Raw genomic sequence first — 15885 nt, 5'->3', positions numbered from 1 at the left:
GGCCCTTCCCCCGGGCAGTCCCAGAGCAGCCCTACAGCCCCAGAACATTCCCCAGCAATCTGTTGCCTGTACTCTGGGATGATAAAGCTGGTGTAGCAATGTCACACAGACCTTTGGGAAAGCAGCCAGGCCAACAGTGAATGGGAGGGGAGCAGAGTAGCAATGGAGAGCCAGGCTGTTCCTTCAGCCACCCCCTGCTCTTTCTCCTTTAAATAAGGGACGTAATGCAGCAGATTTCTGAATGGCTGCTCCCTCCTCTTCCCTGCCCACTCACCTGCTAGCCAATCAGCAGGAGAACTGGAATTGCAGCAGCCAACAGTTCTTAAAGGCACCCAGGCCCTAGAAACCATTTTTAGGTTTTCTGTTGCTTGCAGAAGAAATATTCTGCCACTGTTACCTTGGAAAAGGAGGTTTGGCTAAATCTTTCCCCAGCTCTGCCATGTGTGCAGCCCAGCCTCTAATAAGTCTGTTATGAAGGGTACATTTCTCATCAGAAGCAATAGCTGTGCATTTGACAGCCGCCTCGCAGTCCAGCCCAGGGACCAACACACACTCCTGAATGTGCCATGTGGATACATGGAGGAAGAAGCTGCATAAAACAGCAGTTTTTATGATGTCGCTAATTATACAATTTTATGAGGATTACTTTAACGTTTCTGTTTATTATGTATTAGTGCCAGCCTCATACCCAGCGTTGCTTGGGAATTATAAAAAACACCCCCCCACCCCCCAAAAAACCCAGTGCAGTTTTGCAATCAGTGCTTAAGATCAGTGCAACTTTGGGAGGTTTAGCTAGCCATTTTGATTCAAGCTGGCATCCAATTGCATCCAAACTAAGCCAAAAACCTCCGCCTTGATCTCAGGAGCCATCATGCAAAATTTGACTATTGCAAGTGTCCCAATGCACAGCAAGGAGGCAAACAAACAGTATTCCAAAATATACTGTAGATTATTATGTTTCCGTAGCACTTAAAAAAACCCCCCACCACCCTGTGATCATTTTTGCTGAAGGATAGCACATATTTTTTTTAAATAAATAATAAAATGAATTGCAACAGCATTTTCACCTGATATCACAGGTGTGAATAAAACAACGAAGAGTACTGTGGCACACCTTAAAGATGACACAGATTTACTATTTCGTGATTACAGTCCTGCAAAACTGTGTATGCTGGAAGCTGCCACAGGACCATTTGCTGTTTTTGCTGTGACAGGCTGAGTTACCCCTCCAGCAGACATGGATATGTATATCAAAGGGAGCAGCAGAGCACAATTCAAACTCTAAGCTCTGCTGCTGCAAGGAGCCCCCAGAAAGCCAACCTCTTGGTTTCCCATGGGATGGAAAGGAATTCAGAAATCTCCAGGAAGGGGGCCTAGGCTCACAAATAATGCCACTCTTTTGCCGGACACCAAGCACCATATAGATTAGGTATGGGGAAAATTCCAGCCCTCCAGATGTGGCTAAGCTGCAACTCCCATCATCCCTGGCACCTGCTGGAGAGCTGAAAAGTTCCCCCGCACCTGAGATAGATACTCAGGTGCAGGGTAGGGGAAGTGCTCCTCGCTGACTGAGTCTACCTCCTCACTGTAGAAAACCCAGGAGGCTCCTGTGAATGAATGGGGGAGCACCCTCAGCTAATGCCCACTGTGCCACTTCTGAGTGTGCCACCCCTGGGGAGGTTACCACTGTTTCTCTCTCTACTTTGGAGTTAATTATGCTGGCCTTCCATTTCCTTTGTGGTGATCCACAAAAGGAAAATCCCTTTTAGCCTAGCCTGCGGTTGCTTTTGCGTTATTTCGAGAGTCCTGGTATAGGTATCAGTCGTGGGTTGTTGTTGTTTTGGGGGAGGAAATCCTCAGCCCGCAGAGGATGCGAAGGCTGTGATGGTGAGGAGGAGGGTGAGGCTAGATGAGGATGCCAGAGAGATGCAGGGAGGGGTGCGCAGAGGGAGGTGAGGGCGTTGGGCCAAGCTGCTAATCTACACAAGTTTAATTTTAACTCAGCAGCTGCAAGCTCCCTGCTCATCCTGAGGAACGTGGTGGGGAGTGTGGGTGGGGAGGAAGATGGGAGAAATGTGATTGAGGAAGAATTAAAGGACTCGGGTCACAAAACTGTCAATTTGGGCTTCTAACTTCTCCAGTCCTATTCGTTTCCCAACATTCCCACATCGGATTACGAAGAGGGTTCCACACCCCACTGAAACTCCACGGCTAAGTGGAGGTTTGCACCTAAGTCTCCTAGGTGCAGCACTTTAACCACTGACCCACATTGCTCTCTCAGCTTTCTCAGACAAATTCAACAAGGTGTGATAGCCTGGATGCAGAAGCTGTGAGGCACATGAAGCACCCCACACGTAGGCAACTATCACATGCAGAAATGAAATAACCATATTTTGAGTTTGACCTGTTTTCGTACTGCTCACTATTTTTAAGATTCCTTTGTAGCTACTCCTCTCAAACTGCATACAAAGTTGACACCAGCAGGGCTTGCCTGCTCCATCTTGGTGGTGTGGAAGAGCATCCTTGGTTGGTTTGCAGATGTTCACATGTGTTCAGCTTCCACCTGCAGTTTGCAGCTGGTAGTAAGAAGTGGACAACATCTGCATGGAAGCCCTGTACTACACAGGGATTTCCTCCTAGCAATTAAGCCCCCAAGTGTATTTTTAGTTGTGGCGTCACTTTTCATACTTCTTAGCACCACAGCAAATTTAGTCCAGGGCAAAACCAATGTTGCAAGGCTACTTCAGATTCTCACAAAACAACCTGCTTTTGTAGGCTACACACATGTCTCTGGAGCTCTGCTCCCCATGGCTGGTAGCATTAGGATAAAACAGCAAGAGCTGCAGTTAATTTGTCACCCAATAACTGCCTGCCAAAATACAATGCGAATCTGTGTTAGCTGTGAATATAAGCAGCTGCCTTATAGCCATTCAAGTCATTGATCCATCTAGCCCAGTACTGCCTGCCCTGACTGGCAGCAGCACTTCAGGTTTACAGACAAGGGTTTTCTCCCAGCCACACCTGGAGCTGCCAGGGATGGAATCTGAGCCTTTCTGCATGCAAAGGAGATGTTCTACCATTGAAGCACCCAACCATTATGTGCTGTTATTTCCAGAAAAGCAGTGTAAAGAGGACCTGCTCTTACTCTCTCATCTCCCCATTTCTTGGCATAAATGCATGTAAGGAGTGGTCGTTATCATCACCTACCACTGAGATGAGGCTCCTCAGGTGTAAGAGAGGCAGCAAGGGAGGCCTGGACCGGTTCATTGCTGACACTGACCAGGGCCCTCTGATAACATGGAAGCAGCTGGGCCATTTTTTTTACTCTGGATTCACTAGGTGGTGCATTGCATGGGTTGATAATGTGGGGCATATGAGCCTTCCATGGCACCCATAGAGTGCTGTCCTCACTGCTCTTCAATCTTGTTGAAGTTAGGCTTGTAAGAAATATTAATATTATTGATATCATTACTATTAGACTTGTTGGTCACTCGATCCCATAGATTTCCAGGCTGCTTGCAACAGAATAGAATAGCAGCAGTGATGGCAATCAACACCACTGCATCCCATGCCAAATCTGATCAATGCCCTAAATGATCACTGGATCCTTTTGCTGGCTGAAAGAATGGATGCTTCTTGAAAACACTGATGCTCTGGATTTGGAAGGTTTTAATAATGTATTTGGTTGGCATGCATACTTGTGGTATGACAAGGTTAAGGTCCATAGGGCCTTTAAGAACCATATTATCAGGAAAGAACTGTTTAATGTTTGGATAAAGTATAAGGATTTGCTAGAAAATAAAACCCCAAGATGGTTGTCGCCAATGGAAGCGAAAGCATTGAAAAAACTCAATATGGAGGCCAAGTGGCCGAAGTATTGGGAAATTCTGGAGCAAGAGGGAGACAGGCTAAAACTGCAGAGTTTTGAAAAATTAAAAAACAGAGTGAGAGATTGGCTCCATTATTATCAAATAATGGAGGCATATAAATTGGACAAAAAATTAGGCTTCCAGGTGGAAAAATCAAAATTGGAAACAGAATTGTTAGAACCCAAAGTTAAAAACTTGTCAAGAATGTATAACCTGCTGTTGAAATGGAATACTCAAGATGAAACGGTGAAATCAGCTATGATTAAATGGGCACAGGATGTCGGACACAACATCATGATGGTTGACTGGGAACAGTTATGGACCACTGGTATGAAATTTACAGCATGTAATGCCTTAAAGGAGAATTTAATGAAAATGATTTATAGGTGGTACTTAACACCAGTCAAGCTCGCAAAAATTTATCATTTGCCTGACAACAAATGCTGGAAATGCAAAGAAACGGAAGTTACCTTCTTTCACCTTTGGTGGGCGTGCCCAAGGATTAAGACCTTCTGGGAAATGATATATAATGAAATGAAAAAGGTATTTAAATATACCTTTCTGAAGAAACCAGAGGCCTTTCTCCTGGGCATGGTCGGCCAATTGGTGTTAAAGAAAGATAGAACCTTTTTTATGTACGCCACAACAGCAGCAAGAATACTCATCACAAAGTATTGGAAGACACAAGAGCTACCCACCTGGGAAGAATGGCAGATGAAACTGATGGACTACATGGAAATGGCGGAAATGACTGGCAGAATCCGAGACCAGGGAGAAGAGTCGATGGAGGAAGATTGGAAAAAATTTAAAGTATATTTACAGAAATATTGCAAAATTAATGAATGTTAGAAGAATATTGGAATGAAGTTATATGGTTTTAGCAGAAGTGTTATTAAGAACTATATGAATATTAATTTTTAATGTGTTAAAGTGGGAAATTTAAAGTTAAATTGTATTAGGATAAATTTATAGAACAAAAATTGAAGAAGAGGGAAAGGATTTGTTGAATTAGCAAATTTGAACTAGAATACAAAAAAGGGAGGTGCGAGGAAGTCGAGGAAATAAGCAAATGAAAGATATAGATATGAAATTTGGATGTGTGTTTAAATGTTTTTGTTTTGTTTTTGTTGTATTGTTGTATTGTATCTTTTTATTGTGGATGTATTGTTTGTTGAATCTATGTATTGTTTTTCTTTATTGTATTTCTTTTCATAACTATAAAATATTTAATAAATATTATTACAAAAAAAAAAAAGATCACTGGATCCTAGTAAGGTTCAATTTTTACTCATCCGAGAGTCGGTGGAATGAAGAGTAAGAAAAACCACAGATCTTTGTTTAGGCTACAGGGCTGTTTTCTGCAACTCGGATTGGAACGTCAAGGTCTCCTGGAGCCTTATCGGAAGCAGGAAATATGTGCACAACTGTAAGATGTTGGATCAGCCCAATGACCCACCGCATCCAGCATTCCTCCTCTCAGAGGCCACCCGGGCGCTTCAAAGGAAAGCTGGCAAGCAGGAACCGAGCACAAGAGCACTCTGCCCTTCTGCAGATCTAGGAGCTGGTATTAGAAAACATTCCTGCCTCAAACTATGGAGGCAGGGCATAACCATCATGGCCAGCAGCCATTGATAGCCCTCTCATCCTCCATGAATTTGCCTATTTCTCTTTTGAAGCCGTCAAGGTTAGCGGCCATCACTGTCTCTTGGGAAAACGAGTTCATAGCTTAACTTTGTACTGCATGAAGGAGGACTTTCTTTGATCCGTCCTGAATCTGCCAATATTCAGCTTCACTGGATGTCTGTGAGTTCTAGTGTTATGAAAGAGGGAGGGAAACTCTTCTCTGTCTGCCTGCTTTCTCCATGCCATGCTTTGTTTTTATGAACTTCTATCATGTTGCCTCTTACTTGCCTTTTATCTACACTAAAAAGTCCCAAGTGCTACAGCCACAAAGGACCAAACAAGCTTGTACAAGAGAGACATAGACATGCTGCAGTGTCTCCCATCTTGATCCATCATGGCTGCTCTGCTGAGCGCACAGAACATACCGTAACTGCTGGATGTGATATAGTTGAACCCAGCATGATGGCCCAGAATAACAGAGGCCTGCTGTAGCCAACAGAAGGCTTTCCCCAAACCTATCTACAGTGGTAAAGAGCTGGCTTTTGGTGTGTGTGTGTGTGGGGGGGGGATTTAGGAGGAGAGATAACTGCCCCTTCTATAGCTGCCACCCTCCCCCAAATCTCCCCCCCACAAAAAACAACAACTTTGGCTTGAAAACCCCCAAAACACTTCCCCTCCCCATGTAACTGATGGCATGGGGGGCAGCAGGGATGGTGCCCATGTCTTTCTCCAGCTTGCAATTTGGCCCAGCGGTTCCCAAAGCTTGATGATATATTGTGCGTTACTTGACATGGTTGAAAATGTAATAAGCCAGAAATGCTGTGGGGTTTTGGGGGTGGGGCTCATTCTCCTAAGCCACTATCTGAGACTTCTGCCCCATGCCACTGGGGTGGAACTGACTATAAAGCTCATTAGGGGCAGTAGACAGCAAAAAAACCCCAGCAGGGGTTAGACAACCATGGCTTCAAGCCTCATTTTCATGGCGGGGTCAACAGATTTGGGGATAAAGGTATTTTCTTCCCTCCTCTATGCACACAAGTCAGAGATGCAGAAGCCCTTTCCCAGCCTCACAAACATGCTCACTGCCATGTCTGTTGGACAGAACACCTCCTATCTTGTGCCCTTTGTGACTACCATTTGGATACTAGACCAACTCAGCTGAAGGCAAAGATATAGCCAAACAGCCACTGGCACAGTGTGGGTTGGGTAGACAGTCCCCTGCAGATTCCCACTTGTCACTTTTCCCCCAGGATGATGAGGAACTCTTCGGGTTCAGTCAACGAACCAGTTACAAATAAGAGTTACCTTATCCAGCCCACATTTGACCAGCTTCTCCACAAGAATATCATGGGGGACTTTGTCAAATGCCTTACTGAAATCAAGATACACTATGTCCACAGCATTCCCCTGATCCACCAAGCTTGTAACTCTTTTTTTTTTAAAAAAAGGAATGAGATTTGTCTGGCATGACTTGTTTTTGAGAAACCCAGGGTTTTTATTATTATTATTATTATTATTTGTAGGACTGCAGGCACAGTCCTCTAGGTCTTACAATATTCTCACTTGAAGTAGAGAAGTTACTAAGAGTTCCAAACGGGAGCCTATTTCCCTGGAGGCATTTAAACATTGCTGTATCTTGATCCTACGTACGCCTTTAGACAGCACTCTGGGTCCCCACCTCAAATGCCTCACTAAATGCCCTTGCAAACACCCCTGTTTACAAGTTCATATGATAATATCATAAATCACATAAATAATGCAGTCATATCATACGATCATAATATCACACAGTCATTTGCAGTATCATAATGTCACACGCTCACACAATCACAACATCACAATTTCACACAATCACAATATCACATACACAATCGTATCATAATAGCATCACTGAATATCATAGCCTTCATCAACGCACCCTGCACACCCAGGCTGGCCAATGCAAAATGAATCAGGCAAAGGAAGTATCTCCCATTTTATGCTGGTCACCAGCAACATTTGTTGGAGTAGCTGGATATAGGAAGGGGTTAATTTCCTTCACTAATGATCATATTACATGATATGACTGTGTGGTGATTTTATGTATGATATCATTGTGTGATATTGTATTATGAGTGTGATTGTGTATTATGATTGTGTGATATTATGATTTTATATTAAGATTATGTGATAATATTATATGTGTGTGTATAATATATATATATTCAGCAGGAGCATGTGGACTTTGCTCCACTCTTAAATTATTCTGCGCATGGCGGAATGCTTTCGTAAATGCCTCCAGGGGGAGCTCTCACGTCTGGTCACTTCCAACTGCGGTGATCTTGGGATTCAGTCACATCCAGGCAAATTTAGATGAAGCAATCAATGCTCAATCAATGGCCCTGTGCCACAAAACCTGTTTCCCCTTGGAAAGCTGGACCTTTTGCAGGAAGGAAAGTGATGAGGAAAATGCAGTAGAGGAAAATGCATTTGAATAGTTGCTTGATGCATTGTCATCAAACCTCTTCCCCACAAACAAATCAGAACGAATGCTCAGTAAATAGTTGGTAACATCTAACCTCCATGCAAGCTTTGTGCAAGCAAATCTGGACAAACGCTCTATATACATATTGCCTGGAGGAACCCAATATTAGCATATAGAAGTGGAAGCCGCAACAAAATGTTACAGTAGAGAGTCTCCCACTCTGGTAATGCCATTCCATGACACCTCCCCTCCTGTTTCCCATAACAGTCAGCATTCAGAGCCCTCTGAACATGCACCGCCTCCACTGAGATGTTTTGGGGGTTCTCTTGGTGGTTCCCCACCACTGAAGCTTTTTGGTATATATAAAATAAAGAAATAAAGATTTATATATAAAATTCATTTTATATATATAAATGACGACAGCAATATTCAAATGCCTCTGCTTCAAGTGAGAATATTGCAAGACCTTGAGGACTGTGCCTGCAGTGTTACCCATAATAATAAGAAAAACCCTGTGGCTAATAGGAGTAATAATTCTAATTAATAGCACCGTGTGATCACGGGGACTTGATGAGCTTACCACAGCATGGTAATTCTCTGTGAGCTGAGGGCTTTCGTCTCCTTCCAAAGCCTTAAGAGAGAGCAGCCCCAGATTCCAAATCTACCCTTTCTCCTCTCCCCACCCCCTCCCCAAAAGAAAGAAATCCGGGCCAGGCACACAGATTGGGCCCAGCCGCAGTCTGTCTGCTGGCTTGATGCAGACAGCAGCTGGGTTGCTAGGCAGCAGCAGGAACATGTCAGGAGGGGAGAGAAGCCCACGTGAATCAGCTGCGCTTTGGGGATCCACTTGTGGCCTAGTATAGCCCCTCTGCCCCCGCCCCCAAAGACGCCTGGGCCAATTTACATGCCCCATCTCCCCCTGATCTGATCAGCCCTTTTCCTCTTCGCAGGTGAACACAGGACGCTGGGTTTTATCCACCCATCTAGGCTGGCACTGCCTAAACCGGCCGGCGGGAAGGAAGGATCTTCCTCGTCGTTTGCTACCTGAAACTTTGCTTAACTGGAGATGGCAGAGATTGAACCAGAAGAGCCATTGCGCTCCTTCTGCCCCTGCCCTAAAGCCAAACCGACCTGGCAGAGAAACAGGGATTTCCAACCCAGTTGGGAACACAGGCCGTCAGCCTTATGCTGACTTAAGGTCACTGGGCCCATCTAGCTCAGGAGGGTCTACACTGAGTGGAAGTGGCTCCCCCAGGGTTTCAGACAGGGGTCTCTGCCTGCCCACCTTGGAGATGCCAGAGACTGAACCAGGGGCTTTCTGCACTCTAACACTTGAGCCATGACTCTTCCCTTGGAACTATGGCATTTTGAAATGATTCTTGCCTTGTGCACCCCAAAATTCTGGTCCCTGGATGAAAGACCTCACTTAGGGTGGGCTTCTCCCTCAGGATCCACCCTGCTCGACCCTACCTTCATGACAAGTGCAACCATAGAACTGCTAGCAGAGAAAGCATTACTCTGTGAAATGCATGGTTAATGAATGGAACTCCAGGAAAGGCAGTAAAAGCGTTGGAGTTTTTTTCTTCAAGGATTAAGTAAATACATGCAGGGAGGAGTGATCTACCGCTGACCATTAGCCACAGCAGATAAATCCACAAAATGGCCTTTAAGACTTCAACAATGGCTTTGCACGGTCACTAACTAGTGAATTTGACCTTCTGGAGAAAACCTTTTTCATGCTTGAAGTGCACTGGGATGATTTGATGCATTGGCATATGAAACAAAAAAAGACAGCCTCTTCTGCTGTGTTGTGAGTTACAGAATGCTTGGGATTCCTAGCTGTGGGGCGATAGCATGGGAAAAGCTGTTCAGCCCACTATCCGAACTGGGTTTAGGGAGAACATGGGTGCACAAGGCACATAAGCTCTGAAAACTCACTCCTTGGAGGGAGGTCGGTGGGGATCCTCAGGCCAACAAGATGCCAGTGGGAAAGTTAGAAGCAGGACTTAAGCAAAAGAGTACTTTCCCGGCAAGTGGTATTCTGCCACTTACTGAGGAGGCAGAGCATAGCCATCATGGCTAATAGCCATTGATAAGTCAAATCTCCACCAAACATATTTAAAGTACATGGCTCCCCCCCCCCCCCAAAAAAAAATCCTAGGAACTGTAATTTGCCTCTCACAGAGCTACAATTCCCAGTGCCCTTGACAAACTACAGTGCTTTAAATGACTTGGTGTAGATGGGACTTGAGTTTGATGGTTCTTGGACCAACATTCAAGTCTGCTTTGGTTGCCACTTGGAGCTATCCATGGTGCTACCCACCTCGTTTGTTTGCCTTGGGGCTTTGCCTGACTTTGCTTACCTGGACTTACACTCTTGCTTTTGATCTTGCCTAGCTGCACTCCGACCTATGCTTATGCTGACTCTGCTTCTTAAAACTGGAGCTTGTGCTAGTGATATGTGACCTGGTGTTCTTGGTGTTCCTGGTGTTCTGTGACTAGGCCCCACTTGACTAGACCAGTGTTCCCCAGCTGGGACAAAACATGGGCTGATCTAGATGGCTCCTCAGTTATTATGCACTGGTTAGACACAGAAGAATGATGGGAGAAACCAGCTGGGGAACCCCCAAGGAAAGAAGGCTCAGAGCCCAGGGATTGGTGGTGGGATGAAGATAAGTGGTCAGAGAGAGAAGACTGGGAAGAGGATGTGTCAGAAGCAGAAGAGGTAGCAGGTCTTAGTGCCCTGGGAAAGTCTGTGGCAGAGAGAAGTCCAGAATCAGAGGCAGAAGCTGAAGCAGGAGAGTGGGCTGAGGGAAGCCAAGAGACAGGGATGAGGCAGGCTGGTGAAGAGGCATGGGTGTCTCCCTCTCCTGCTGCGACAAGCTCCCCCTCCCCACTTGTCTCCCAGAACCAGGAGATGCATGAAAAGGGAAGAGGAGAGGTTGGCTGAATGCAGGCGCTGTTTCCAATTTCTTGGGGGAAACCCTGGAAAGGAGGAGACATAGCCGGCTGTAGGGGGGCCGGGACCTTTAGTCCTGGCAACTGCTTCATGGGGACAAGACCTTAGTTGCTGTACTCATTAGGCCTGACACTCCTGTGCAGATCCTGCTTTGCTAATGAATAGTTAAATCTAGTTTGCTCAGTGTGAGTTACTGCTGGCTTGCTCTTGTCATCCATCTAAACTGGCATGTTGTTGTTCCTCTAAGCAAGGAGCAGGGAACGTCTTCTTTTTTTAGCTCAGGGGCCACATTCCCTTCTGACAGGCCTACCTCCCAGTGGTGGGCAGAGCCAGATGCAAAAGTGGTGCGGTTATACATATAAAATTTACCTTTGTACAGTAGGCTAATTTCTTCACACAGCCCGGACTATCCTCCATTGAGGCAAGCAAGAGGCATCATCAGAATTCAACGATGCATTCCTGTCAGGCAAATATCCTCAAAGCAAGGCCATTGAGAGGCATGGCTGAGGAGGAGGGTGTGGCTGAGGGGGTGTTTGTGGCAGGAAAGGGCATGTGGCCTGGGGAGAGTCCCAAGGGCCACCTAGAGAGGCCTGGAGAGTCACATTCCCCCCAAGGTTCACTACCCCTGTTGTAAGCAAACACCAGAAACTTTGCAGAGGTCTGTGATATGGTACCACCTGCTCACTTACAACAGCTCTGTTACCACAGTCACTTTTTCGTGACATGGAGACACTGCACATGATGCCACTGGTCCAACACACATAGGTGCACTTTATTCCATGGTGTTCCAGTGGGAGGTCAAGGTATGTCCTTCTTAAGGTGGGTCCTTTGCACTGTCACAGCAAAGGCCTGTTTCCAGACGCTAACAATCCAACAGTGAGAGTAACCCCTAGCTCCTGCCATTGAACCAAGGAACAAAGGAACCTCAAAGCTCTCTCCACTAGGCACCCCCAGCTCCAGAACGCACACTGTATGTTACAGAGGCACTATTATATCAGCACGCTTCCACCTTCTAACAGCCTGCGAAGTTCTGCCATGAGAGAAGCAGGAAATGGTTATCACAAAATCTGGTCTGGGAGGAGGAAGCTTGGGTGCAATTTTCTCCATGTGAAAATGTAGATTTCACACACACACACACACACACACACACACACTCCACTATGCCGCAGAAATAATGGCTGCCTGGAAAACTCAGAGAAGCCACAGTAGTAGCTGTCAAGGCCATCTCTTGCGCAAGCCATGGATATGACAGCCCACATCCCCTGCCCTCCTGGTTCTCTCCCATTTGTGTTGCAAAAAAAGGATGTTCCGTGGATTTTTCTGCTAGGAAACTGAATCACCACAAATATACCAGTGCAAAGCATTGGTTCTCCTCTCAGGGGTTCATTGGTCCAACACAGAGAGATCTAAAAGTGAGGACACAAGCCTTAGCATGCTTGCTGGTGCTTCCATCATATATCTGGCACAAGGAGTCTGTATTGTCCTACATGATACCCCCACAAGGTGAAGCGCTTCCATCTTACACTTCCCTCCAAGGCACAGAAAACTGCCTTACATCAGGACAGGTTATTTGTCTATCTAGACTAGGGATGTCAGAGAATTCTGCCAGATCTGGAAATAGGAAAGGGAAATGCACCAATTTGCACATTTGTCCAAGGTCAGGAACAGGAATCATGCAAGTGAACACGAGTTGTAAAAGATAAATATCATCTATCAGATGAAGCCCAATGGCCATATCTGCTACTGTAACATCCTCTAACAGCCATGGTTGGACCAGCAGCTTTCTCAGCTTCTGAAACACTGGAGATATTGGAACAATTGGACAAATCTTTTGAAACTAAAAAAAACCACTGATCACTTTCTACAGATATTTATTATCAATAAATTTGATATACAGATTTTAAGAAATGATTGGAATAAAGAATTGGATTGTCCAATACCGCCTAATCAGTGGGAAAACGTTTTAGCTTCTGTAGCAATGGTATCAATGGATCTTAAATTGTGACTTACACAACAGAAAATAATATTTAGAATTTATTGGCTCCATTATGTTTGTACAAAAAAGACTTGTATAAGACTTGTAGCTGTTTGGTGGAGTTGTAATAAGGATAATGCCTCTTTGAAACACTTGTTTTTACAGTGCTCCATACTCACTAAGTTTCGGGAGAAAATTGAGGACTATGTAAATATGACTGTGGGGGCAATTTTGAAATTTTCGGAGGAAAATATTCTTTTCAATTATATACCTATTGTATAGAAGCTGACAATTGGACAACAGAAATAGATTCTTACACACCCTAACAGTGGCCAAGAGACTGGAATGGATGAACTGGGAGATTACAGATTTGATCCCAATGGATTGATAACATGAGAACATATGAACGGGTTGCTTACAGACGAAGTCTTTGTTTGGACAAATATACTGAAATCAGGAAGAAGTTTATACAGGATATAGCAGGTTATTAATTATCATATATGTATTAGGACAATCATATTATCTAATAATAATAATGTATGGAAATGTAACTGAGTATATTTAGTGTATTATACTTTTTCTTTCTTAATGCATTTTTTGCACTTCCCCCCTTTCTTTTTTCTTCTTCTTCTTTCATTACTTTATTTTCTATAACTGATTTTTAAAAAATAATAATAACAACAATTTTTTTAAAAACCCTCAGTGAGTTAGGGACTTCATCTGCGTGCAAAAAACAGGGTCTGGTGGATGAGTGGACGAGACTGATAATGGGTCCAATGGTCAAGAAGGAGGTTTTTGCAGGAGCTGTTGAGGGATACTTCATGCACTGCATAAAGGAGGACTTTCGCTTATCTGCCTGTATCTTCCAACATTCAGCTTCACTGGATAGTCACAAGTTCTAGTGTTATGAGAGTGGGAGACAAACTTTTCTCTATTCCTTCTCTCCCTGCCATGCAGACCTCTATCATGCCCGCCCTGGGAATGGTAGCTCTGTGTAAGGGGATGGGGTCTCCTAACAACTTACAGCACCCTTAGCAGACTACAGCAACCAGAATTCATTGGGGGAAGCCATGACTGATTTAAAGTGATACGATACAGCATTAAATATATGGATGAAATGTGGCCCAAGACTTTGGGCCCTGCCCTGCCCCAGCATGATAAGGAACCTCACCTTGGGCAAGGTGCTGCAGACACCCACCACCAGGCTGCAGACTTGAGCCAGCAACTCGGTCCTGCTCTCTTTCACTTTCACCAGCCGCAGTACCTGCCCTGAGTCCTGGCCCCAGGCTTCTCGTCCTTGCAGCTTCCCCTGAAATGTAAAACAGGAAAAGAGAGAGACACAATGATGGCACAGGCAGCAGCCCAGAAACCATGGTGAGGGAAGCAGCTTCCGCTGCATTAAAAAGAAACATGTTATCGTGACGCACCAGTGACTTCGCGCTGGCTGCCCTCATGTTACACCAGCAGCTGTCACAGATTTGGGGGGAAGCCAGGCTCTTCAAGGACACAAGCCAGGGGAATGGCTGCGGGGCTGAGCTGTGGGCTCCTCACGGGCAAGCAGTCTTCACTCATGCTGTTAAATGCAACAGGAGACCCCTACGCCAACTGCATTGATGAAGTTGTAATAGGCATAACCAGTTTCATATTCCTTCCATAAGGCCACTGGGAGAGCCCTTCTGGATCAGGCCAATGGCCCAGCTAGTGCATCATCCTGTTCTCACAGTGGCCAACCAGATGCCCAATGGGAAACCCACAAGCAGGATCTGAGCTCAAGAGCCCTCTCCCCTCCTGTGGTTTCAGTGACCGGCATTCAGAAATATTACTGCCTCTGACCATGAAGGCAGAGCATAGGAATCGTGGCTAGCAGCTATTGATAGCATTCTCCTCCATCAATCTGTCCAGTCCTCTTTAAAAGCCATCCAAGCTGGTGGCTATTACTGCCTCCTTTGGGAGGGAGTTCCATAGTTTACCTACACGCTGCGTGAAGAAGTCCTTTCTGATCCATCCTGAAGATCCATCCTGAATCTTCCAAGATTCAGCTTCATGGGGTGTCCATGAGGTCTACTGTCATGATAGGGAGAAAAAGTTTTCTCTATCTGTTTTCTTCATGCCATGCGTAATCTTATACATTTCTATAAAGTCACCTCTTACTTGCTTTTTTTCTTAACTGAAGATTGGTTGTCCTGAAGGAAATGGAAGGGGAATTCAACCTTTTTGGAAGAAAAGCTAGATTCTGCAACCTAAGGTTACAACCTTATGCACACTTCACCTGGCAGACATAACGTAATTTCAGCAGGGAAAGGCAGAAAGTAGTTTGGGATCTGCTGGAAAGTCTATGGGTAATTTATAGTAGATATGCAAGCTAAGGTAAAGGACCCCGTGATGCTTAAGTCCAGTTGAATTCGACTATGGGGCGCGGCGCTCATCTCTACTTTCAGGCAGAGCTGAGCTGGCATTTGTCTGCACACAGCTTTTCTGAGTCATGTGCCCAGCATGACTAAATTGCTTCTGGTGCACAGAATACCATGACGAGTGGAAGAGCGCATGGAAACACCGTATACCTTCCCACCTCAGCGAGAAGTAGATACTAATTTATCTACTTGCACTGGTATTCTTTTGAACTGCTAGGTTGGCAGGAGCTGGGACACAGCAACGGGAGCTCACCCCGTTGGCAAGTTCAGGAGGTTCAGTGGTTTAGAGCACAGCGCCACCTGCATCCCACTAGATATGCAAAGATTCTGTAGCCATAGCAAGAAAAAAGCTGTTTATCCTACCTTAGTTCAGGTCTGGTACTGAAAACAAATTCCGAGGCACAGAATTTGCTCAGAGGCAACCTGTTCTATAATTCTAATGGCATGCCTTTGAACCTGGCTTTGGCTGGGAGATCATACCTTGTTGGCATCTGTTTGTCTTGAGAGATAATAAAGTGCACCTTGATGGAGAGGAGAAGTCAAATTGCTGTGTTAGCAGCACCAAAGTGACCTCCCTGAGGTGC

General features: G+C 45.1%; 1 protein-coding gene across 1 annotated transcript in view; it reads right to left on the bottom strand.

Moving 5' to 3' along the window:
* DLG3 (discs large MAGUK scaffold protein 3) overlaps positions 1-15885 on the bottom strand; it is a 115829-nt gene that overhangs the window by 84538 nt on the left and 15406 nt on the right. The window contains 1 exon segment of the mRNA XM_083422585.1: positions 14062-14199. Coding sequence (XP_083278711.1) covers positions 14062-14199 — 138 coding nt within the window.

This window comes from Podarcis tiliguerta (genome assembly GCF_965153285.1).
Source record: "Podarcis tiliguerta genome assembly, chromosome: Z".
Classification (NCBI taxonomy): domain Eukaryota; kingdom Metazoa; phylum Chordata; class Lepidosauria; order Squamata; family Lacertidae; genus Podarcis; species Podarcis tiliguerta.
This window is presented reverse-complemented; position numbering and strand designations above follow the sequence as displayed.